The sequence below is a fragment of the Phasianus colchicus genome, chromosome 2 (assembly GCF_987193195.1).
Source record: "Phasianus colchicus chromosome 2, bPhaCol1.hap1.1, whole genome shotgun sequence".
Taxonomy (NCBI): domain Eukaryota; kingdom Metazoa; phylum Chordata; class Aves; order Galliformes; family Phasianidae; genus Phasianus; species Phasianus colchicus.
In genome coordinates, this window is record NC_143437.1 from 24,412,511 (window position 1) to 24,439,118 (window position 26,608).

The window sequence follows — 26,608 nt, forward strand, 5'->3', positions numbered from 1 at the left end:
TCCAAAGCCTAATATATTCTCACCTGAAAAGTCAAGTTTTATGATGTTGTGTGTCAGTAAAGAATGTTTATCTTCGTGGTTATTAGTTTGGGTTTGGTTCGGTTTTCATTTTTACTTCTGTAAAGCATTGTGCACAACTTAAAAAAAAAAAAGTAGTAGTCAACTGACCACCAAATTTTTGCTCAAGTTAGATATGTAGTTAATGACCATTTTGTACATTACACATATATATGTGATTTCCATTATTTACCTTTTTTTTTTTTTTTTTTTTCAGAAGAAAGAACAGTCTCACTAGACAAGATGACAAAGAAAAGTGGCCCCTTGGATAAGCGGTGAGTAAATGGAAAATACATCTTGTTCTCAAAATGCTCATATCTCATATCCCTTTCTGTATATTACTGAAGGTTTACACAGACATTTGGTGGTCTCATTAATTTATATTAATTTTTCCAGAAAATGATCAGCTCAGCACATGCACCTCTTTATTTGACTTAGCATTCAAAGAGTCTGGCTCTGTCAGAAATTTTAATTCACCAAAATTAAACTTTGGTTTTCACCAAATCCATAATCAGCAGAGGAAAATGACTTGGACCAGGACCTCTGGTTCCCTGAGCTCATACTTATCTTCTTGTCAAGATCTTTTTATTCTTCAAAAAATAATTAAGTCCTAACAAGCATTTTGCAGGGAACAGCCTACAGCTCTAGGGTAATTAAACCCCTGCTTGTTAACTACTGCATGAATAAATAACATCTGATTCTGTTGATAACCAATGAGGACATGGAAAGTTCTAGTACCAAAATGACTTTTGCACTACAGATATGTGTTCGGGAAAGTGCTGCAGCAGAGGTGTACCTGTGAGTTGAGTTACCTGTTGAGATACAGCTGTAATTTTAGCAGATTTTCCAGTCTCTTCCAGTATGTTCTTCATGTTGAAGGGAGAAATGATACTGCCTCTAAGAAAGGATGTGAAAAACCCTCTAAAAGTACTCACTAGCAAAGCTTATTTTCAAACTGCATACACAGAATTGGTTTATATTTATAGAGATTTGCATGTGAGACAGAATGGAAAAATGTAATCTAGTTTTATTTAACATCTCTCTCAGAATCCTAAAAACTGCTTTCAGATGAATTAGGTGCCTGTAAGTACAGTGGCTGTGCAGGAAAACATTAACAGCCAAGCTTCAGTCAGCAACAACCCTGCATATTATATTATGTGTTAAGAAAGTGAATGCTACTTACAAACCTGGGGTTGTCTCTGTGCGCTTTTCAAAACTGCCATGTGATCATTTATGTACAAAACATTAGAGCTCAGATAAAGAGCTGAGGGCCTCATCTGAAAGCTGGCATTGTCAGGCATCACCAGGTATGTCAGTGAAATGCTTCCATTATACTTGTCCAATCGCAGCATGTTATTCATGTCTTCCTGATCTGCAGATTGCTAAGACCAAACAGGAATCTGTTGAGACAAATTTTAATTTTGATCTTTGCACTAAGAGTGATCCATGTACAAAAAGAAGTACAAAAATGAGGCATTAAGCAGTAGTATTTATTTCCTCATTAGCTCCTTGAATTTTCTAATATCGGCATCACAGATTTCAGAGAGTACGTGAAGTCATGATTTTGTATCATGTAACATCTGGTCTTGTGCAACACAGCCGAGCCTCTTGAAGAAGGAACACAAGAGAGGGGACATACAGTTTGTGCTTTGTGGTTAGAAACATTCTGCAGAATTTCCCATCTTTGGGATACACATCTTGCAAAATGCAGCACAGACAGAGAGTCAGGGTGCTATTTTGACATAATTGTAGGGCTCCTGGGTGCTAATGGCATCTTTTCTCCAGCCCCCAAGCCTCAGGGCAAACAGGTGAAAAGTAAGAGCACCTGGAACCTTTCACAAATAAGACCTTGCATGCATGTCCTGGAGGAACATTTCTGCCTGGCAGATATTCCTGGAAGATTTTTGCTGGGTCTACGTTGTGTTCCTTAAGGGCCCTCCTCCAGAGGCTGGTGCAGATGGAATCTCTTCACCAGGCCCTCAGAGAGCTTCATAAGACCATTGCACTCTCACTATCCTTCTGTGCAGGTGAGGAAGGACACCCTGAACAGCTCTTCACCATCTGGGGATACTGATTTTCACTGCAAAGACAAAAAACAGATTTTAGCTGCAGGGTGATGTGATGAGAGAGTTTGAATGAAAATAACTTTTTCATCCTGGGAGTATAAGAGAACTTTGCATTATGTTTTCCTACCAAGATAGGAAATAATAAATATTCCTCAGAGTATAAAGCCTCAGTTGTATCTGATTTACAAAGAGAGGAAAAAACAAGGACTTGTTGTCTTAAACTGCGTAGTGCAGTTCTGGACTATGTTGTAACCATCCTTTTCAAGGCACTGCTTTAATGTACTCTCCAGCTAAGCAAAATGAAACGGAAGATACCTCATCAACTTCTGTGTTTAATTTCATTTGCAGAAACTCTATGTGTAGAACTGTGCATAGCCTTTTTAATAGTGTTGGATCCACTGTCAGCTGAAAGATACTTGGATGAAGTACTGGAAATTATTTTAGTATTTTCAGCAAGAATCACAAACAGTGATGAGTAACTTCCTGGCTATTAAATGCATCAGGCAATGCACATTGTTCCTCAACCTGTTAAACTCTTAGCTGGGAACTTCCCTTCCCTGTGGTTGTTGATCTGCCCTGAGTTTTTTGCCTGCCTCTTCAGACCAGGCTGCTCTGTGTGATCTAGTCGAATGTTGAGCAATCAGTACCACCAGGGCTGTGTTTTTAATGAGAAAAGCAGTTAAGTAAATGGAATGTCATTAAGACATACGACTGTTTTGGAGATGATGCCAGCAGTATAACAGAAAGTTACTTTAAAATATTACTTGCTATACATTTATTTTTAATGCATATGAAACTGTAGAAACAAACCACTTTAACTAGCTGAAGAAATTGAGACTCTTTGCATGTGCTATTTCAAATCCCAGTAGTATTTCAGCCTCTTGGAGTTGTCTCTTGAACTGTCAAAGAGAGATCTGGACAGTTTCTCAGTGTCTCTGACTATTAAATCCTTAAGTGATGTGTCTATACGCTTAAGGAATGGGTCAGCTTGCAGACAGAAATGTACCAATGTTTAAAAAAAGGAACAGATGGGTTACTAGCATATTGCCATGAAAACCTTTGCCCTCAGCTGACTGGGTTTGTTCCAAGATTCAGTGTTCACTTTAACACTATATGAGAGAAAGTGATGTGGCCAAATATCCATATGTTTTGTTTTGTTTTTTTGGATTGTTTTGTGTGTGTGTGTGTATGTGTGTGTGATGCCTTGCTTTGAAAATGTTTAGCTCAGTGCATTCAAAAAGTTCTTTGCTGTACCATTTCAGTCAGCTTCTAAACACAATTGAGCATAACAAGAGGCAAGGAGGAATTGTTACAGCCTTGCTAACAAAGGCAATACTTCTTTTGGTATGTTTTTCTTGTTTTGAGTCTGTAGTGACACTTTCCTATTTAGAAAGAACGAATGTCCTTTTGTTGTGAAACCTCCACAGCATTTGTGGCTTATATCAGTCACACTTTTATTAATAAACCAGATAAGGTTTTGAAATGCTAGTACTCCAGCTAAGAGTTGTTGCCTGCTTGCTAGGTAAAATGAAGATCATCCCCTTCTCTGACAATCAGCCTTTAGCTGCTGGCAATTCACAGGACCTCATTTCTGTAAAGCACTGATTGCCCACTATTAGGCAGTAAGAGCTGGGAGAATCACTGAAGAGTTCATAAAGAAGAAAATGAAGGATTTGTCTATGAATAGAAGCCTCAGACCTGCTTTTTTGGAACTTTGTTTCTCTATTTCAAAGATACATTAGAAAGTAATTGGGCTTCTTGTTTTTCAAAGTAAGAGCACCAATTAAAGATTATTTATTTTGCTTTCATAGCAAATTTAAATGTGTTTAAAAAAAAAAAAACAACAACAAAAAACAGAGTAACACAGACAACAAGGTGGAATCTGTTGTGAGTCATCACTTTCATTCTCAGTCAAAGTTCTCTATTTCTCAGCTTCATGGCATCATAGATGTAATTCAATCTCATATCCTCTCTGTTTTTCCGGGAAGTTCAAAACAGCTCTGCAGGGACATTTTAGGATCAGGCGGGCAAAATTTTTAACTAACCTATGTGCAAACACATAGGTCCCTTTGCTTTATCCATAATCACAATTTATAAAGGAAGAGAGTTGTTCACATTTCTTGAAGCCAGCGTATCTTTTGGAATATAGTTAGGGAATGTAGCATTGGGTGATTTTACGTATTATAACAACTGCCACTAAAAAAAAAGTGTTAATAATAGCAGTGGTAGCTACTGCAACATAACAACATACAAAAAATAAGGATGTAGGATGGATCCACCATCTCAAAACCTACCAGATCTGTAGGAATAAAGAAGTCTGAAAACAATCTTTAATTGCTTTTTCTTGTTCTCTCAATTTGTTCCCTGACTTTGTGAAAAAAAGAAAATAATCAAAAAGGGAGAAGCCTATTTGTAGTATTGCTAGAAGAAAATCCATCAGAATTCTTTGCCCTTGGAAAAAATCTTCTAAAGATGGTAGCTTTGACACTTCTTCAGTAATTGGGAAACTTCAGGAAAGAATGTACAAAGAATGTTAATGAATTTTCTACATACTGAGGTTGAATTGCCTTAAACAATGTGATTGACATGTCTTGAAAGGAGGAAAAGCCGAACTTTAACTTTTGTGCTTTAGATAAGATGAGATCCTGCACAAGATATCTAACAGCCTCCAACCCATATATGTATATTGCTAGCAGCAAAATGCTTGCCATAGCTTGTTGAAATTGGCAGAGAGCGTTTTCATTTTTACCTGAATAGAAATTTGGTAAACCGTAAGAAATTTAATCAGTTAGAGGTGATATACACAGAAGATTGTTTATAGATACTCTTATTCACGAGACTTGTTATGTTGGGCACGTTAGAATCTCTTTTGCAAAGGATGACAGTGCCTGGAGAGCCTTCAATGCCAGCAACAGGAAATGTTGACCATGAAATTCCAGCTTTCTTTAAAACTGTCTTCATAACTCTAGACTAGCTAGGAGTGGCATGTAAAGGAGAAAGACCAAGCAAAGCAGTGTGTGAATGAGACTTTAAAGTAAGCTTTACTTGGAAGGAGAATGCTAGAGATTTATTCCCTACTTGGCTTAGCTTAAAATAGTGAACTGTTAATCACAACAGTCTGAAATATTCATCTGTCCCCTTCCAGGCAAGTTCCCTAACCTGAAGGCCAATGGCTTAACAAGTATTTAATTACTCCACTCAAAATGAAACAGTTTCCAGAGAAGTACTTGGAAGCCCCTATAATCCCAAGATTTCCCAAGATACCCTCCAGAAATTTTTTGGAGAGAGATTTCTAAGCCAGAATTCTGTTAGACAAAGGGAGGGAAAAAAAAAAAGCCAACAGGTTTTCCAAGTCCTAAGGGAATGATCATACTGCTGAGGTGTTGGGTAAAGCATAGAAGCAAGAACAAAAGCCAATGTGCTAAGAACAATCGAGAACTCCATGAGTCTTCAGATCTAAATTTTTCATGGAACACATGGCAGACTGAAATATGGGAACCACAGTCCCAAAGGCTCCTTTGAGACTTGTTATGGAATAAAATTTTGAATAGAGATTGTTTTAGCTTTACTTCCCTTTTTTTTCTTTTTTTCCTTTTTTTTCTTCTTCTTGGTTTTTACTCTTTTCAAACTAATTAGTTTGTTCTCTTTGTTGTTAAACATTCAGCCAACAGTTGGTTTTCTTCTCAGTACTTCGTGTGTTATTGCAGATGATCAGATATGTGAATAGGGTCATTTCCAGAATTCCTTTTCATCTCTTGTGATTATGTAGCCTAGTTTTTGACTTGTTCTCCTCAAGACTCTCCAGTTTTGCAGAGATTTGAAAAAAAAAAAAACAAACTAGTAAAGAAATTGAGAATAAGATTTCTGAGGAGTTCTCACAATGATCTTACAGAAAAAGGCAGAGGCTGTGCTTTGGAAACTGTTAGTGAAATTGTTTATATCCAGGACAATCCCGGAAGTTATTTGTGTTAATTGCATTTTAAAAACTTCTCCACAACCTGCCCAGGAGCTTGCCAGAGTGACAGAGTCTGGAAAAGATGAATTCTTAGAGGAGTCTGATTTCCAGAAGAGATATGCCTAGGCCTCCATAAAAGATCAGAGACTTCTTTATAGGTCCCTCTCAGCTGGCCAGCGGCTGTACAGAATCACACAAAATCGCGTTACATGAGACTCCCACACCAAATAACCTGAGTTAGGTTGCATATTCTAGATGAAAAAAGTACCCAAGCAACAAAGCACAAACAGGTGCACTGAGGGTTTGGAGATAACAGTCTGTTCACTCAACACTGTGATTTCTCTGACTTTTTCTGGGGCTTGATTGCAGAGGTGAGGCAAGTTCCTTCTCTCTGGCCCTTCTTGACTGCTTCTGTGGTTTGAAGGGAGTGTTACAAAATGTATTTTGAGGAAGAAACTGAAGAAAATATGACAGACAAATGAGAATGGATTAAAATATTGAGACCTGAGTTGAAGGACACAGAGCACTTTTTTCACTGGATGCTAAAGAAACATGATGAAAACAATGGATCAGTAATTTTAATATGGCCTCTAACGTCACAGTAATTGTGTCACCACTGCTAACCATTGTTCAGTCTTACCACCAGCTATTCTCTAACACACCAGGGCAAGGGAGGACTGCAAGGAGATGTACACAGAGTTCTTTCCAGTATAGTTGAGGCATGTCCTGGCTGCAGAGGGTAGGGATCACAGTAAGAGTTGGTGCCCCATTGTTTTTTGGTGAAAAGAAGAATTTCTGAGATTGAGGTGCCCTCCTGGAACTGGAACTGGAAAGCAGCAGCAGTCCCACGAATATAGAAAATAGAGAGAAAGGGCTGAGAACTGGCTGCTTTGCACATGCAAAGAACATAAAATCAGTAACTTATTTATACAGAATAATTAACTTGGCACAAAGGAAACCTGTGACAAAACTGGAAAGTGATCAAGACATGTCACAAATCATAGGACAGGAGAAAGAGAATAAGCAGTACTGCAGGCTACATCGAGTTGTATTGAGTGTTGCATCAAATAAAAGATCTGCATCTCATGCCAAAGATGAAAATGTGTCTGCAAAGGGGTTTCTAAAGAGGCTGGGAAGTATTTGAATAATGAACTGGTGAAGATCGCTGAGTATCAGTTTAGGATGCCAAGCGGTACCTCTGCTGTGGGTGATAAGCAAACACACTGCTGTGTGAGAAGGCAAGGGTGTAATACCCATTTCCATCCTGGGTAGTTTCCTACTCAGAACTCAGAACTATCAGGCAAGTTACCTCGTGTGTTCTTGTTCTTCTACAGTGTTTATGGCAAATGAAGCAAGTTACTGTATGATGTGGGTACTGAGCCAAAGTTTCAGTAGCTTCCTCGTCTCTTAACATTGTTATGTAGCATATTCCTGTAAATGTTAAGTGCTACAGACTGTTGTCCAGCTGGAAAGTCACTCTTCTCAGCCAAACTACAACATTCAAGTTACTCAGTGGTAGCAGAAATGAGTGTCTGTGAATTTCATGGCCTGGTGAGTGGGGCATCTTGCCAGGCACAAACAGCTTGTGAAATAAGAATGTTATCTGTAGGAAGTATAATGTAAATTCTTTACTGTTGCTTACAGCCTTAGTTTTCAAAGGGAAAAAGTTGTTAACACTAAACTTGGTTGTTCCTCTGCTGTTTAGAGCCGTACCCATTGCTGCCTTTGTGGTACTAGAAGATAGTGTAAATAAAATATAATGTTTCTGTATAATGTTTGTTTCAGTGCAGATTCTAAAGTTGGAGGAGGTGAGTCAACTGGAGTTTATTTCTAATAGTGTAAATGTTTTCCCAAAATCTGGAGTAGCTGAAAGAGATCCAGAAAGTTTAAATTATTAGCACTACTAAATATCATCAAGTCAAAGGCAGACTTTTCAGATAAAAAGGAATGCTGGAAAAGGGAGAACAAATTTGTTGACTACTTTATAAAAAATTGAAGCAGAAAAGCTATTTTGGGCTGCTCTAACAATTGTAGGAACCAAATAGTCTGGAAAATTTCATTTCATGTCTAACAAAGTTAGATAAAAAGTTCCTGTAATCCAAAAAGGTTAAATCTCCAAGTGATGCTTTTTTAACTGACAGAATTAAAAATGAAGAGATTTTCAAATGAAATTTTTTTTCCAAAAAAGAACCCCAAAAACATAAGAGAATGAGAGAAGAACAAAAAAAAGAAAAAGGACATAACAATAATGCTATTTGATAGAGCAAATTCTCAGCTACAAAATACTATTCTTTAGCACACTCACCACCATTAGCTGTGCATTTTTGCCAGCAATGAACAAGAGCCTGTATGCCATCTTCATAAATATCTGCACTAGCAGAGTTTTCATTACGATTTGCAATTGATTATCAGGAATAATTCTTAAAGCTACCATTTTTTAAAGCTATTTCTTTGTAAAAAAAAAAAATCTTGTTTACTGAATATGAGTTGTAAGCTCATTAATTCCATTTTCCTACAGAAAATAAACTAATTTCTTAGCTACACTTGTAAGAAATTATTTTATTTAGAAAGTAAATCTGTAATTTAATTGAAAGATTGTTCCCCTCTCCCACCCCCCTCCCCAACCCACCCCCCCCCCCAAAAAAAAAAAAAAAAAAAAAAAGAGGAAAAGGAAAAGCAGAGGAAGAGGATAAAGAAAAGAGTTTTTGCTAAAGCAGTATCTCTAACTTGTAAGGCAAAAATCCGGTATTTCAAATAACTTGAAAGTAATTTTTCTTGGGTGAGCTCAAAGAAACAATTCCCATTGGCATCTCTGAGGATGATTTGTTTTATTTGAAGTCTTATTTAATTTGCAAGTTTTTTTTCCCTTAGTAAACTATGTGAATGATTCCTTGTTTAAATGTGTTTTTTCAAAATGGTATGGTTAAATACAGACCAATGAGTTCCTTTCTAAGAGCTCCACATCTCTTCCTGCTAGTAACAAACAGTACTTCCTTGGGTGTACAAAATAGAAATAAGTCTGTTGCAATCTTTCTTGAGCAACAGAAGCCAAATTTTAAAAGGCACTGAATATACTGACAGCACTAAAACTAGAACTAATAATAATAATAATAGAGGGAAACCAATCATGCACTAGAACCCTAATCCTTCATCCATCTGCCCAGAGACTGGAAAAATAATTGCTTCTGCATAAAATTAGTAACTTTGGATCTTTGATAGCTAAGAATGGAATAAGAAAAAATGTACATATAAAAGCACTCTCTTTTATCATTGTTTAGCTTCATTTGCTTCTAACCCCTGTAGCATAAAAATTTATTTCAAGAAAACTGCTGTTTTCACTCTTTCCACTCGCTCCAGTGTTCCCATACTTTTGATATTTATTTCCACTGATGCAAGAAAGACAGAAAAGAAAGCAGGAAAAAAACAATTACTCATATCATCTGAAATTATGCAAGCAAGTAGCTAACAGATAAACAAGAAATGCACATCCTGTATTGTCCAGCATCAGACTTCAGAATGTAGGGCTTATAAGAGGGAAAAGCAAAGCTTCTTGCACTCCTTTTGAAATACTTCACTTCTAATGAAATTGGAATAACCTTGATTTTAGTTATAGTCAAAAGGCTGGCAAATGCCCATTGTCAGCCTCAAAGAAGAAAAAATAAGTAAAACAGTGTGATTTAATTCCCTTACCTCCATTTTCTCTTGGAAAAAAAACAAAAACACACAGAAAATGGTACTAAAGAAGGAAAGCTTTTTTGTATAAACTATAAGGACCTTAAAAATAAGGTGGTGGAAAGTATTTTATTTGACTCCTGGATTCTGCAGTTTGGAGGGGCTCCACTTTTTCAATTTTTTTCTGCAATCACAGAAGATAGAAATTTTTTTTAGTATCTTAAGTAAAATTGAGATCTTGACCATTAAAAACACTGTCATGAGACTCAAGTGAAGTAGAACCAGTCACATTCACGACAAGGAGCTCTTCTTCAGACCATTGGAAACACCCAAGAGCCCTGTTAGAGGAGAGGAGAGGAGTCCACATGAGCTGTGGTCTGGCTGGGGAACTGGCACACAACTGCTGTGAGCTATACTTAGTGGTTAGTTAGAAGCCTGCTTGGGAAGCTAGCTTAAAGAACTGCTTAACATAACATGCAACCTAACAAAAAGGGAATTAATTTATGGGAGAACGATTGAAAGAGAGCTATACATCTGCCATCAGGAAATATCCACTTCCCAGTCAGATTCCTAAAACTTGCTATACGGTTATGTAGTTCAGCTTAGTGGTGGAGCTGAGGAGCAGAATCTTCTCAAAGTAGTCTGTCTGAAAATGTTTGGCCTTGTACAGCCTCTGCTGACTTGTGGCACACTTGTTGATACTCAGCTGGTCTCCTTGGATGGAGATGTATATACGTAGAGAAGTTTTTCTACATGGATGAGGGTGTATGTTCTTGCACATCCACAAGTTGAAGGCAAACATGCATCCTTCCCAAGCAGGATTTAGTGTTCTGAAATAATACAGCATCACAATGTGAGTGGAATTATTTCAGCTGAAAAAGAAACTTAAATCAAGCCCCTAAGTTAAAGCTATGCAGACGAAGCCATTTTTAGTAGAGTGACCTTACTCAAAGGAAGCAGGACTGACAACATTTTACAAACCAGAAATCTTTTATTTGGAATTTTTTCTTGGATTGATTTTTGTTTTGGAACTTCTCTAAACACTATTTAACTTCAAAAACATTCTGACCAAGCTCTACCATATGACATGCTATAAACACAGACTCTACAAGAGCTGCTTTCATTCTTTTCTACAAGTCAGGCACTTTTATTTAGCGGGGCAGGCTTACAGATGTTTCGGTGGATCTAATGCTAGGAAGGAAAGAATCTGATGATGTGAGCCACGGTAAGTTCTCAATAGCCTTTCTGTAGGCACCGTTAGTACATAAAGCCCTGTGTTGTCACATGGCATTGAGGCATTGCTGTGCTAACAGAAAGTAAATTGGTGTATATACTGCACAAAACAGATAAATCTGTGGGTGCAATAAATAAATAAATAAATAAAAAGCAGTAACTAATCACAGAGCAGAATTAAAACAGAGATCTATTTTCCGTAAAGCCCCCAAGGAATTTTTACAGTCTCTTCAGTATGTGTGGCGTCAAACAGGGCAGCTCTGTTGTGGTTAGCAAACATTAGTGTGTCCTCATCATAATCCCATCCGTGCCTGTAGTAAAAGGGGCCGTATGCCAAAAATCTTCCATATAAGGCCACTGTCAACCCTGCAGATGTGGGTTTCTTCCCTTGTGAGCTGCTCACACCATCTTAACTTGTTCATCATGCAGCGGGAACAGAAATCCATCTGTCTTTACTGTCCCAAGGTGCAATCTCACCTCCACAAGCTTAAGAGTGAATGGGAAAGCTCAGTAAGCCCCCTTTTCCCTTGGAAGGCTTTTCTCACATGAGGACTCCTGCTTGCTGCCTGGCCTCTTTTTTCCTATGTGGCATGCATGAGAGCGCTGTCATTCCCCCAGCCACAAAGCAGGGATAAATAGTCAAAGAACATCCTCTGCCTTTGCTTGAAACACAGCTTTTTACAGAAGCAAATTTCTAAAAAAATAGGCCCCATCGAAAACCTTACATTTCCTCTCCCTGTAAAATATTTTCAAAGTAAATGCCTATCAATACATTTGCTCTATCCATAGGATAAAGGTAGGTGGTTTTACTTTTTTTTTTTTTTTTGTGGTATTACAGAGTATTCATCATGAATCCAATGTGACTACACTCATATTTTTAGTGAGGTGAAAAACTGTGACTGAGTATAGTTTTCTGCAGTCTTTATTTCCATTATCTAGGAAGCTTTTAAGCTAAAGCTATTTTGATTCTCATCCTTCTCTCAAACCATTTGGGCGACCTTCATCATACCTCTTTTCACACCACTCCCTTTTTGGGGGAATGTATAGTAATCACACAAAAGATGTTCCAGTGGCCAGTTTTTCAGTGTAGCAGAAATGCTGAGACACAGCCTGAAGCAGTGATTGAGCACCTGGTGGCAAGGCAGGGCCAACCGAGGGGAGCTCAGGTGCAAGCAATGTACCTGAGTGACTGGAAGGGGTGGAGCCAGGATCCACCCCTTCCCTGATCTCATTTAAGGATTGGTAGAGGAGGTGAGAGTATCTTACTGGAGATACCTGCATACCTGTGATCTTTTGAAGGTAAAGCAAGCTTTTTTTTTTTTTTTTTTTGTTTTCGTACCCACAGCTGCTACATTTGGGCTTGTTCTTGTTTGCTGTAGCCAAAGACTTTGCTACCCTGGTACTGTTGCTGTACTTTCCATTGCATTATAGTGTTACGCTGTAACAGTCACAGGTCTGTAATTAAAAGTAGGATTACTTCTTAGGTCTGTTTCCAAGTGCTGAATTCTCAAAAGCTGGTCATGCATTAGATGCTACTGGATACAAAACTCCTTCAAAATTCTGAACAGCTAGCTCTGCTCTGAAAGAAACAACTCCTGCCAACTTTCTTACACTACATGAATAACAGCATTAGTTTCTATATTTCTGAAGTTCTAAAATACTGCTGTGAAAATGGAGTTGTAGGATACTTCAACAAGCAGTAATTGGGCTATAATTTCTACTGCAGCTAATACAGCACCAAATTTAACACTGAAAGATGTTTGGTTTATTTTAAGGAGTTATTTTGTCATAGCAGTGACAAATTTTCACCTGCTCTGATTCCATTCTCTTGTGTGGATTAACGCGCTTTGGTCTTTAACAGTGTCTATACAGTCACCAAAGCTTTCTAATGCTGGCATGTCTCAAGACTGAAGCAATTTCACTTAACTGACAGCTAATGAACTCTTCAATATCATGAAATAGGAAAGGAAAGCCACCTTTTGCTAGTGCTTGTATGTTTTAATAAAAGAAAAGCTTTTTTTAATCTACAGCTAGTTACATAAACACAACATAAGATAAATGGCATAATTTCACAACATCTAGGTTGTGTAGAGTGTGTTCTCTAAACAGATCTATTTAAAAAATAGAAGTGAAGAAAGGACTTGATCTGGAATAACTGATATCACTGATTCCTTTTTAACAGCAGTGATTGTTTCCAGGAAAGTTTCGAAGTTTTTTGTTTGCGTTAGTGGAAAGATCATGAAGAAAAAAATGATCTTACTGAATAGCGTATCCCAGGGATGAAAAAACTTGATAGAACACAAAATTAATTAAACTTTCATACTGCCACTTAATAAGGCCTCATACAAGCTAATATAAAATATTTGATGACTATATATACCATATACGACATACCATATATGTTTTGCATAGTTGTTCTTTTTCAAGCTCCTTCAGCAACTGAAATCTCATCAATTAAATTCTGTAGGATGGTTTAAAAACCCAGAAAGAGTATTTTCTTAGAGATTGCTTTATCTATCATGTAAAGTGTTATTGATTTATGCAGTAAATGTCTTGTTCTATATATTATTTCCTTCTTCTGAAGAATTTTTTTTTTTTTTTTTTTTTTGAAAGGCTATGTGCTTAGGCCTGTTTTAGATGGCCTCATTAGTATTCAGTACTTTCAACTCCATCTGAATTAAAGGAGAACTAGGTCAAATTTGCTGTTACAACAGCTCCACATGCCATGTGATGCACAGAAGTAAAATCCACAATTTAAGTATGTTTGATATGGTAAAGTTTATGGTTTTGTATGGAATAGCTGGTGTGGGTTTTTTGGTTTTTTTTTGTGGTTTTTGGTCTTTGTTTCTGGTGCTACATGTAAAGGCTGCTGGTGTTCATTGGCATTAATCACATTGCTTGTGCTTTGAAGACCCAGGTAACAGAAAAATCAATACAAATAAAACCATACTTCCAACCACCACTTAGCTGCTGTTGCAGTGTTTCTGAGGAGTACAGGGGAAACGATTTAAAGTGTTTTTAGCATACTTTAAACAGTTTTATTGGTATTACTGTTTTGCCTTTCTGCAACTGTAAAATCAGTTTACCTCAAGTTGAAAATGTCAGCCAACTGGAAGAAAATAGATCTGTGCCTAATGAAAAATCTTAAATTTTTGCTGTTGAGCCCCTGCTTGAGTTTAACCTTGTCCACCAAATGTAGGTACATCTATCCTCTGTACCAGCGTACTCTGGGCAGACTTAAAAGCGCAAGGCAGACGCTGATCTGGACACTGTGCTAACAGGGCATCTCCATGCTGTGCCATAGACATACTGTTTCAGGAATATTTGAAATTGCTAGTTCTACACCTAGAAATGTGAAAGCATCAGAAGGGAGCTGTACTTAAGCCAATTGGTTTTGTTGAGAGCTGCTAATGTAGCCATAGCCCTTCAGGGCTATGAGCTTAGTGCTGACCCTCACAATCTGGCTGAGGCGATAGGAGTAGAGAAAGGAAAAATCCCCAAAAATATGTTTTCATCATAAAAGTTTCTTTTCAAAGCTTAGGGAGACAAATTAGTCAAACACTCTGGATCTAACAGAACATACTGAGGAAGGATTTCATCCCTTTTTAAAAGCTGCAACAGCTTTTCCCCAGCTCAGAAGATGGGTGCTGGAGGCACTCTTGTAGAGGGAAGAGGCCTTCACGAAGAGAAAATTCTTTTGTGTTCTGTAGGAGGTGCGTGTTCACACAACAGTCCATATCTGTGGATGCTCTTGCTTTTAACCCAGGCATATAATTCTGGCTCTGTTAAAAATGAAAACTTTGTAAATGGGAACTTGAAGTAGCTGGGACCAATGGAGTTTCTTGTTATTTTCTCACTCAGACTCATCACTTCTTCTGCCATCACTTCTCACGTTAATTCCAGTGACTACAGTACTACAATGAAAATGGAACATAGGAGTTTTCGTAAGCATGTAAGCAAAAATATCTTAAAATCTCTGAAAAATAAAAGTAGGATTTAGGTACCCTTTTTTGCAGTTCTGAGTATAATGTTTCACTGCTTATTTTGGGCAGAAACTGTTCCCATATTTCTTTAGATCTGGGAGTCCCAGATCATGAGTGTGACTAATCTTTTATCTCTGTTTAAAATGGTTTATCAGCTACTGGATCTACCACTTCTTCAGTCACCTTGTCAAGGACCAGTTACTGATCCCACATCACAACAGTGGAATTTATGAGAGGAGCAAAGAAAATAACAAATCCACATCTTGAGGGAAAGAAGACATTTGTCTGAAAGTCTGGCTTCATTTTTGAGATGGCAGCTGCTTGGAACTGTTGACAGATTGAGAGTGTTGGAAATTGTCCTGGGCCAGATGGATTAGTGATCTAAGTTCAGGTGAAGTGGTCAAAGATGCTTTATAAATGCCATTTCCAACATAGCTATCACCACTACATTGTGGTATAGGTAACAGAGTTATTTTAGAACATGAAACTGAGTTACTGTAGATAAGTCTCACCTAGTTTAGTTCTTATATCTTTCTCCCTGTCTGCTGAAACAATTGCAGTAATCTGAAACATTCCAGCTAGTTCTCCTAATTGAATTAGGGTGGGCTGAAGGCAAGATACCTGGGCAAGGGTAGTAAAGACCTTTTAGTCAAGCAATCACTTTCAGTCTTTTTCTGTTATTTCCAGTTATTCGAATACATTGATCAGATTCAGAGCCATGTTATAAGGAATTTTCCAAGGAATAAAAATGAATTGAGCAAGCAAGAAATGAGAAGGGGAGAAATCAAAGAGTTCCATGAGAATTAGGTGGATTCCTTTTCTCACACTGTTACATTTAATTTGTTATTGTGCATGCTTTCACAGAGTAAGTAAATTTTATTTAATTTTAAATGGAAATAATGGAAGAGTCTTTCTCTGTAATATTAGTCAATTGAATATAACATAAAAATTTACACATACTTTTCTCAGTATGAGACCTCTCTACTATCTTGTGTGATAACTGCAAAGGCCTGTTCTTCCCTGCAGTTGCCCACTGTTCCCTGATGGTCTGAGGAACATCTCAGAAGTACAGGTTCAGAGATCCACCTATCTCCATTGCTTCCATTTGTGCCAAAATCCCAGAAAATGCGTGGCAGAGACCTCTGTCAAGCATCGCTTTACCCAACACAGGTAATAGAGCTTCTATTGTGAATAATTACATATGTATAAGTGGCAAAACACAGAGCAAATCAGGAGGCTGTTATACACATTATGTTCTTCAGGCCACTCCAGAGTAACGTAGCAATGTTCTGGGAAGAGCTCATACATGAGCTGAGAAGAACTCTATTTTAACACAGTTGAAAAGAGCAACTCTTATAGAAATTAATTATACACCTTAAATGCATTTAGTTCTTTCTTTTAGTATTCTTGTTTTTGTTTGTTTTCCTCAGCTTGGTTTGAAAATAGTCCAGAAGATCTGTCTGCTGTTCCTGAACCCAATGCCAAACCAGGTCTGAGCAGGAAGGCTGTAGTTTTCAAGGTATCTTAAGCATGTTTTCCCCTGATTTTACTACACAGGTGAAAAAATACTTAAAACATCAGCCATCATTGTTTTGAACTGTTATGATGTAACATGCTATGTTAAACATGCTGTGATGTAACAATTTTGTTCAAAAATTGAAATAAATAGTTGACATATTTCACAAATGAGATTGGGTCTAATACAGTAAAAATAATATTTTGTGGAAACTGAGCAACATTTAAACTGGTTTGTAAGACATATAGACTATTTTGGGCTAAGTATCATTTTGAGACCAAGACACTTGAAGTATATTAGTTAGCCTCTGTTAAATTGTTATTAAATACAATATGTAATTAAGCTGAAGTAATCTAATTAGGCATCCAACTGACGAGGGTTTCCAGTTGACTGAGATTTTGCAGTGCCCGTTTTGTACATGCCAGTAAATGTTAACCTTCTTTGTGAGCAGCTGACCCTTGAAAAGATGCCCCACTAAGAGATCATATCATATATAGTATGGTCTAAACATAATCCTGACCGCAGAAAGGTCAAGATTTTCCACTGTCTTTCATGTAAAACCTTAGGGACAATTTATTTTTCTGTTTCTCAAGCAGAATTGTTTGTTGAGCTTCCTCTTCTTTGTTTCTGTTTTCTGAATCTCAAATTACTAATTGCATATGCAGCAAAGCTAAAGGAGATTCAATAGGGTATTCTGTACTTCAGAGAGGATTAAACTTCTTCCATATAGACCAATATTCTCAAAGGGTCTAATTCGTTACTATTAAGTGGGAATGTTGGTTGGTTGTGAATAGAAGAATTTCCTGTATATACATCTACATTTAAAAACTGTTTGGATATGGTGCTCAGGGGTACGAGCTGTTAGAGTAGTTAGTATAAGTAGGCTGCAGTTGGACTTGATTTTTAAGGTCTTTTCCAACCTGACCAATTCTATGACTGTATGTATATGTACATAAACATTTAAATACAGACTATGTAAATGTCCATTCTTGTAGATGAAATAAGGCTTATGCTTCTCTGAGGAAGGCAAGTGAGTGAGGCCTGCAGCACTATAAAGCGGTGTTCTTAGGGTACGATGTTAATAGCTTGCCTAATTGCCTGAAAGGGAACACTTTATGTAAACAGTGATTTCATGGAATTTATGTATGTCAAAAAGCAAAACATACCCAGATATGAAACTATATGTAGTGTATTGGGTATTAAGTGGGGTGCTGTATTTCCTTAAAAAATAGCCTGAATAAACTGTCTTCCAAGTGTGCAATAGCTAGCAGGTGGTGATTTGATTGGCAACCAAACATTCGGTAACATGTTCAAAAGCTCTTAACAGGAACCAGTTGGTAACTAAAAGAAAACAGGAAAAAAAACAAATGCTACAATATTTGCAATTTACAATATTACCTATAGACCTGAGAAAGAACTTCTGAAGACTTATTGAAACTGTATTTCACAGAGCTATTACAAGCACAAAACTAGGGTACATATTTAGCTATCTTCTCAGCTGAGTTCTTAATAATGGACTTCAGGGCCTTTACCCTACTCTTAGTACTGTTTTAATAGTTATATAGTGTGCACACGTACAAGGGGAGAGTGCTGGCATCCCTGTCTTTTTTTCTTCCTTTTCTAATGAAATGCCTGAACCTTAAGCTAGAGCCAGGTTTCTTCTTGGCTGTACTCCTTCTGGCCCATGATGCAGCATTTCTGGCTGTACTTCAAGAGAAAGGGTGGAGAACAAGTTAACCAAAATACCTCATGGCCTAAGCACTTCCATAACATATGAAAGATATGGGTTCAAGCATTCTCAGCTTGAAGAAAGCACAGAACTCATAATTCCTTGACGAATTAGTGGAATATTATATAAAAGGGTGATTACTGGAACATCCGAGTGCTTGTATGTTATCACATTTAACTTTGGAGGATATTAATGTGGAATTTATATGGCTCTCTGCCTAAACCTGGACTACAGCAGAATGCTATGAAGGGTATAACATACAATGTTTGCCACTCCAGAACAGGCTCTTTCAATCATTCAAGTTGCTTCTGGGCTAAGTGCAGAGATAGATTGTATCTGTATAGGTTAGTTTTTTCCCCGTGTATAAAAACCAATTGATCACAGAAGGTGTGAAAACAACAATGTTCAGTGATTGGCTGTTGTGACTTCAGGTGTTACCTGGGGAATTTTGCTGTTATTGTTTTGACAATATTATTTGTATTACTTTTCTAAGTAATACAGTAAGAAAAACTTGAGATTTGGAGAAGTTACATGTGGGAAAGGATATGATTTTCCTCAATTGATTGGCTTCACGGCTCATGTTCTTTCTGGCATATTTTACCTCTAAAATCTACTGTGTAAGCAATCCATGAGCAAAATAGTTTTACTCCTACAGCTTAAAAAAACCACTGTATTTGTATAAATGCATTCAGTATAATTTTGAAGTTAGTCATGATCAATACAGGGCTACCCTGTTTAATCATCAGATCAATTAAAACTAAGGATCTGGTTCTGCCACCACTACAAAGAAAAACAGTTTAGTCTGAGGGGCAGCATCCAGACTGCTGCTATCCCTACCTTTAAATAAAGCACATGTTCAACTGAATCAAGGCCCTCAGAAAGCAAGAAGTGCCACAAATACTTCTGCATTTGCAACATTTAATTTAGCTGTGTTTCCGTGGTCTTAATGTCCTGAAGCCATAACAGAAATAAAAGACTGCTGGCAGACTCCATTTGAAATATTAGAAGAGTAGCCAAAGGCTTACTGTTTATTTACACACCTAAACATAAATAAACCTCTCATGCACCACTTTTACCCAGAGGCTAAAGCACATAGTTTTACAGTAAGGTCATACTTGTCCTCATGTTTTGGAAGCGTAGTCTCTCTTTTAAGGTTCACAATTAATTTTGTTCCAGCTCTGGATTTGTAAATCCATCTACTTTCAAAGAACTCAAAAGCTTCTTAAAAAATGAAGATTGCTTTAATTCACATGCAGCATTAAGCCTGATCTGGAAAAAAAAAAAAGGCCATTTAAACCACATGTACACACATAATTTCTTAAGAATATGTCATAGAATCACAGAATTGTTTGAGTTGGAAGCAACTCTTAAATGTCATCTAGTCCAACTGGAATGAACAGGGACATATGCAGCTTGATCAGATTGCTAAGAACCCCGTGCAGCCTGAGTAGCTTGTACATGGTGACAGCCTCACTCTACTTGTAGAAATCATCCCCCTCAGGTTTCAATGACAGCATCTATGTCATAATTTTCTAGTAGCAGAATGTGTAATTTGAGAGGGCATTACTTGGTATTACAGAGGCCAAAGTACTAGAAGAACTGGCAGACAAAAACATCTTATTCTGAACGCAGATGAGAGGTGTAATACCCTTGCACATACTGCTGGGAAGATTAATATTTAAACTGAAAATCAGTATTGACCACGTTCGTATTTGAAAATAAATAGAATATCTATTCAGTTCAATTTAAACTTCTTCCTTCTTCGTATCTGTCTTCCAGTCCAACACTAGCTTGCAGGAATAACTGTAAGGTTGCTTAAATTATTTCTAGAGCCAGGAAGCTGTAGTACTGTGGACAAAGTCTGGATAAATATTCAAGCTACAGGATATTGAATATATTTAAGAGTTGGATGCTAGTCTACAATACATACCTCCTGCCGTTCTTCAGGCTGCAGGAGATATAAGCTGATTTAAAGAGTGAATTTTGGAGCTTCTCTTTGCATAGTGAGGTTAGCTCGGTGCTGTGTCCTTCTGTAGCAATGGTGTTCAGATTCAGACAAGTGAATGTTGTCAGGGTGGCATCTCCTCTATTAATTCCTGGCCAAACTAAAAGCCTGCATGGAACATAGCAACTGAGATTCCTGACCAATTTAATTCTACTGACCTGTCACTCAGCACTAAGAAACCCCTGCTTAATTTTAAGACCTAGTCTCACAAAAACACTGTATTCACTAAGTAGACCAGTCTGAAATGGATCTACTCACTAAAGGAAAAATAAAAGTCAATTCAATGCAATAATCCTCTGATTCCTCAAGTTATTTTAGTAAGTAGTTTGTTATAACCTAGAATATTCTGATCTAAAGCTAACCATTTATAAAGCTCAGATGAGTCTGACCTTCAGGGAATGTAACCCACTGTTTTGCTTTCTGTTGGTTCATCACCCAAGCACAGAACTAAACTTTTCCAAATCTGTCCTATGCAATAGCAGAACTGAGCCCAGAGATTATTTGTGCCTTATTCTTCCATAGGCTTCCTGGGTGCATTTTTAAGTTGTTTCAGTTCTATTCTTGTGTTTGTGAACTTCACTGGTTCTAATGACTAGCTAAGCTTTCCCTTGTCCTCTCTGACCTAGACTATAGCTTGCTGGGAGTATGGACTGACTTCTCTGAAAAACCTCTTCACAACAGCTAGCACAATGGAGCTCTTAATATATAAGGATCTAATACAATACAAACATTAGGAGACATAATATGTCATATAAGTGACTGGAGCTAAATTGAGTCACCCTACAGCACTGTCTGCAGACCCTGCAGAGACCTTGCAATAAGGAGGAATACAAAAATGCAGAGTGATCTTAAGTTTTCTGGAAATACAGGTTTACCCCTTTCCATTAAATAACAAGTAAGCAGAATGAATAGGATGAAGGCCATAAAACATGAACACCTTTTTGGGATTTTTTTTTTACCTAGTTGGGATACATATAGTAAGCTCGCTGTTCCTTTAGAACCAAAGACACTATTTAAAATGAAATCAGTTTGTTAATTCTTTTACTATAATAAACTGTTTTTTATTAGTGGAGTTTACCAATACTGCCTCTATCTGGAGAAATAGCTATAAATACCCAGGTGACTTACCAGCTACCTTGTTCTTAGTATCACATAGCTGATGAGGCATTAGCTTTTCCCACCTTTTTTTTTTTTTTTTTTTTTAATATGTTCTATCTTATGCCATTGAGACCAGGCCGTAGAAAATATTTTTTTTAACAGGATGTAGCATGTCCTCTGTTACATCACTGAGGTGACAGCAGAGCTGCTAATAAGAGGGAACATTTACCTCTGAGATTCTACTTATTCATTTCTCCACTCATTTACTTTAAATGGCTAAATCAACATGAAACTATGTATCCAGAAAGTCTAATACAGTAATATTCGACATATATCCCTCCCTGGCACATTGATAGACTGTATTTGGTGGAACTACCTCTTTTCTCATTCACACTAGGCTTCCTACAGCTCTGAGAGAGAAATTAAGGGAAAACTGGAACGCTTCAGTTCCGGGAAGATCCTAAGATCAGGATAGGGCTGTATTTTATAAATAAATTACATTTTTGAAACCTTTACAGTTTCTTTTATGGGATAGATTTGGCATCTTCCAAGTGCTAATGCATAAATGCATGACAAAGAAATACTTTCCTAATGATTATTTGCACCTTCCAGGAGTGCAAAGCCATAGCTTGATTTTACTTCTACACGTTTCCTCTTTGCTAGTGTGGGGATTGTTGCTGAATTTCCCTGTGCTTCAGGGACTTCCTCAGTACTGAAGTGTTTGGGGTTGTTACTTATTTTGCAAGGAGATTGTCTTGTAAGCTTACTTACCACTTCTGCACTTTTTCTTTTAGAGTGCAGAGATAAGGCAGCATCATGAAATGAGGACACTCTTCTTCTGGGTCTAAGTGGATCTCATCCTTTCCCTTTCCATGCCTTGGCTTTCTGTTCCTCCTGACCATAGGACTAGAAGATAATTCCAATTGGAAGGGATCTCCGGAGGTTTCTAGTCCAATCTTCTGCTCATAATAGGTTCAGTTCTGAGGTCTTACCAAACTTCTGTCTGTCTAGTGCACACCACCCTGATTTGAGCAAACTCATCAGTAAACTGGTACTGACACAGGCCTGTAGTTCCCCAGATCCTCCTTACAGCCCTTCTTGTAGATGGGAGTCTCATCAGCAAGCCCTCAATCCTCTGGGACCTCTCCAGGTAACCTGGAACACTGATAGACAGCGGAAAGTGGCTCAGTAATCACCTCCACCAGCTCCATCAGCACCCTAGGTGGAGACTGTCCTGTCCCATGATCTTGTGAAAGTCCAGCAGCTAACTGTCTCTTCCTGAATCACCAGGACCATATTCTGCATTCTATCCTAGATCTCCAGATCAGGGCGCGAAGTGCACCGAGGCTAATTGATCCAACTATTAAGATGTAAAAAAAATCATTGAGAACCTCAGCTTTTCCTTATCCACAGTGGTCACATTCCCTGCTGCATCAAATAAAGGATGGAAATTCTCCTTGGTTCTTCTCTTACCATTAATATATCTGTAAAAGGATTTCTTGTTCTCTTTCAGTGCAGTGGCCAATGGCCAACCTGAGTCCAAGCCAGACTTTTGCCTTTCTAACTTCCTCCCTGCACGTCTTGCAACTTCTTTGTAGTCTCCCCAAGTAGCCTGTCCCTTCTTCCAGAGGACGTAGGCTCTTTTTCTCCTGGAGTCTCAACAAAAGTTCCTGGTTCATCCATACCAACCTTCTTCCTCTCCAGCTCACCTTACAGCACTCAGAAACAGCCTGTTCTTGTGCCTTTAAGATTATTGTCTTGAGGAGCATCCAGGCTTCCTGGACCCCTTTACTCTTCAGGAGCAACTCCCAAAGGATCCCTGTAACAAGTATCCTGAACAGGTTAACATCTACCCTCTGGAAGTTCAAGATAGTAGTTTTGCTAGTCAGCCTTCTGACATCACCAAGATGAAAGAACTGCATGGGAACTGTTGAGTCACAGCCTGAATCACTGATTGAGCACCTGGGAAAAAGACCCAGACAGCCCAAGAGCACAGGTGAAGGCAATTCACCTATGCAACCAGAAGGGGTAGAGCCTGGCTCCACCTCTCTTAGACCTCATTTAAGGGCTGATTGCCACTGTAAAGAAGTTTCTCTTAAATACCCAACCTAAAACTTTCCTGGTGCTACTTATGGCTGTATCCCCTCATCCTGTCACCAGTGTGAGGAGACCAACCCTGCTCTCACTGCTAACACCTTTCAGGTATTTAAAGAGAGCAATAAGGTCTCCCCTCAGCCTCCTCCTCACCAGACTAAACAGTCCCAGTTCCTTCAGTCTCTCCTCAAAGGACATATTCTCCAAACCTTTCACAAACCTTGTTGCTCTTATTTGGACCTGCTCCAGCACCTCAATGCCCTTTCCATACTGAGGTGCCCAAAACTGAACACAATACTGAAGGTGGGGCCTCAGTAGTGCTGAGCACAGAAGGAGGGTTACTTCCCTAGTCTTGTTTACCATACCATTCTCAATACAAGTCAGGATGCCATTGGCCTTCTTCACCACCTGGGTATACTGCTGGCTTATCTTCAGAGCTGACTGTGCATCAGTACATCAAGATCCCTTTCCATCAGGCAGCTTTCCAGCCACTCCTCCCTAAGCCTGTAGGGTTGGCTAGGGTTGTTGTAACTGGTCCTTCCATCATCACACCTTTGTTGTAATACCTTTCCCATCATATTGATCCATCCAATTGATACAAGAACACTATGATTTCATAGTCACTCTACCCAAGGCAGTCCTCAGCCTTCACATCTCCCACCAGTCCTTCTGTTAGTGAAGAGCAGATCTAGCAGGGCACCACTCTGGTAGGCTCTCATACCAACTGTGTAAGGAGCTATCTTCCACACACTAGACACCTCCTCGACTGCTTCCTCTGCACTGTATTATATTTCCAGCTTATATCAGGGAAGTTGAAATCTCCCATGAGAATGAGTACTGCCAATTTTGCAGCTTCTACAAACTACTCATAGAATGCCTTGTCTGTCTCCTTATCCTACTTACCTGGTCCATAACAGACCCCCACCAAGACATCACCCCTACAAGCCTTCTCCATAGACAATCAACTTTACCGTTCCCAACTCCAAGCTCTGCAACATCAAACCACTCTTTAATATAAAGAGCCACACCACCACCCTTCTTTCCTCATATGTCCCTTCTGAAGAACCTGTAGCCATCCATCACAGCACTCCAGTCTCGGGGTAGTCCCACCATGTTTCAGTAATAGCAACTAGGTCTTAGCCTGCCACGCAATCACTTCCAGCTCCTCCTCTTTGTTGCCCATGCTGCATGCATTGGTGTAGATACACTTCATCTGAGACATCTGCCTCACCTCCAGCATTGCTCCCCTAGGCTTCTCTCTGGTGAGCCCTGTTTTGTCCCCTTTCCCCATAATAGCTAGTTTAAAGTTCCCTCAATAAGCACTGCTAGCTCCTGCACTAGGATTTGTTTCTCCCCTTTGAGAGGGGTGAGTTTCTCCCATGGACAACAGGCCAGGGGCCAAGTAAACTTCCCCATAGTCAAAAACCCCCAAATTCCTGCCTTGACACCAGCCTCTGAGCCAATCATTTATTACCTGTCTTTTCCTAGCCAACTCAGTGTCCTTCACAGCCCCAGAAGGTGTAGAAGGAAACACCATTTGGCTCCTGCTTCTTGAACTATTCACCCCAAATCCCTGAAGTGTCTTTTCATAGTTCACAGGCTTCTCTGAGCAATTTTGTCACTGCCCACCTGAAGTAGGAGTAATGGGAAGTAATCAGTGGAGTGAACCAGTTTCAGGAGTTTTCAAGTTACATCCCTGACCTGAGCTCCAGAAGGCAGTACACTTCCCTACAGCTTGGGTCTGGTCTGCAAATGGGACCTTCCATTCATCTGAGAAGGGATGTCACCTATTACAACCACCCCATTTCTTTCCTGGTAGAGGCAGTCTCAACACATGGAGTAGACTGCCTCACTCTTAGTAACCTTGAGGGGAGGCATGGGAAGGCTCCCCTAAGCTTACCTCCCTTTCAGTGTCCAATGCTGCAAACTTGTTACTTAGGGGGACCCCAGGGAGTGAAGAGCAGATCTAGCCTGGGGGTGGTTCACCAACAATATTGAGCAGTGACCCTCTCCCAACCCTCCCTATCCCTCAGGATGTAGATGTTCCTTGAGCACTTTCAGGGATGATGACTCTACCACCTCCCTGGACAGCCTGTGCCAGCAGCTAATCACTCCTTTGGAGAATAAATTTTTCCTTGACATCCAACTTGAACATCTCCTGGTACAACTTGAGGCCATTCCCTCCAGTCCTACCACTAGTTATACAGGAGAAGAGGCCAACCCCCCTGTCACCACAGTCTCCTTTCAAGTAGTTGCAGGGGGTAATGAGGTCTCCCCTGAGCTTCCTCTTCTCCAGACTAAACAATCCCAGCTCCCTCTGCCTCTCCTCTTGAAGCCTGTGCTCCAGACCCTTCACCAGCTTCACTGTCCTTCCCTGGACATGCTCAGAGGCCTTAATGTCTTTCTTCAGTAAGGGGCCCAAAACCAAACACAGTACTCAAGCTGCAGACTCACCAGAGCAAAGTAAAGGCTGACAATTGCTGTCCTGCTCCTGCTGACAACACTGTTTCTTATACCAGCCATGTTTCTGAACGGTTCTCCAGTTAGCAGATATCTTATGAATAATACTAGGCTCCCTAAAAGAAAAAATTAAAAAAAAAAAATTCATCACATCAACCAAACTGACAGGCAGAGTAATTTCTTTTAAATCATAAATCAAAAGCAGATTTTTCGCTTTTCAGCTGCAGATCTCTTTATATTACTTTCTTCTTTCCTACCATGCAAATTCCACACAGGCTACTGACTTTCTTTCCTAAATAAAAGGCTGAGGAATTCAATGCCAGTAGCTATGACAGTTTTCACCATGTTTTAAAACAGTACTAATGACAGCATTGTCAAAAGTGTACCATTGAACCATCATAAATATCACAGTTTTCTAAAAAAAAAAAAAAAAAAAAACTCTTCTAAAATAAACATCTAAAATGTTGAGTGTGTGTGTAAGTGTACCTCACTGAACAATATCCTCAGGTTTGTATTTAATAATGTATTTAATCTTTTTCCATTCATTTCTTCCACAGGTAGCTGTAGTGAGTTTCAGGGTAGGTTTGTGCACAGGGCTTAATAGGCATTGTAAATATAACTATTAATAGAGGAAATGATATCTTAAAATATTTTAAAGGATGTGTTTAATTTATCTTATCAGATAAGACCAGTGACAAGCTGCAGGCACTTAAACAAGAAGTGTCATTAACAAAAGTTAG

The 26,608-nt window shown here is 38.7% G+C and overlaps 1 protein-coding gene across 12 annotated transcripts in view; it reads left to right on the forward strand.

The window, feature by feature from the left end:
- LOC116230043 (uncharacterized) overlaps nt 1–26,608 on the forward strand; it is a 108,931-nt gene that overhangs the window by 70,487 nt on the left and 11,836 nt on the right. For 3 of the 12 annotated variants that reach the window (XM_090135142.1, XM_090135146.1, XM_090135144.1), the window contains exons 6-10: nt 275–332; nt 14,845–14,935; nt 15,122–15,831; nt 15,993–16,136; nt 16,397–16,485. In XM_090135142.1, coding sequence (XP_089991268.1) covers nt 275–295 — 21 coding nt within the window. In that variant the 3' untranslated portion in view covers nt 296–332; nt 14,845–14,935; nt 15,122–15,831; nt 15,993–16,136; nt 16,397–16,485. Of the gene's footprint in view, nt 1–274; nt 333–14,844; nt 14,936–15,121; nt 15,832–15,992; nt 16,137–16,396; nt 21,431–26,608 lie in introns of those variants that run through there. The other 9 variants (XR_016464048.1, XR_016464049.1, XM_090135143.1 and 6 more) reach the window with 8 other exon arrangements.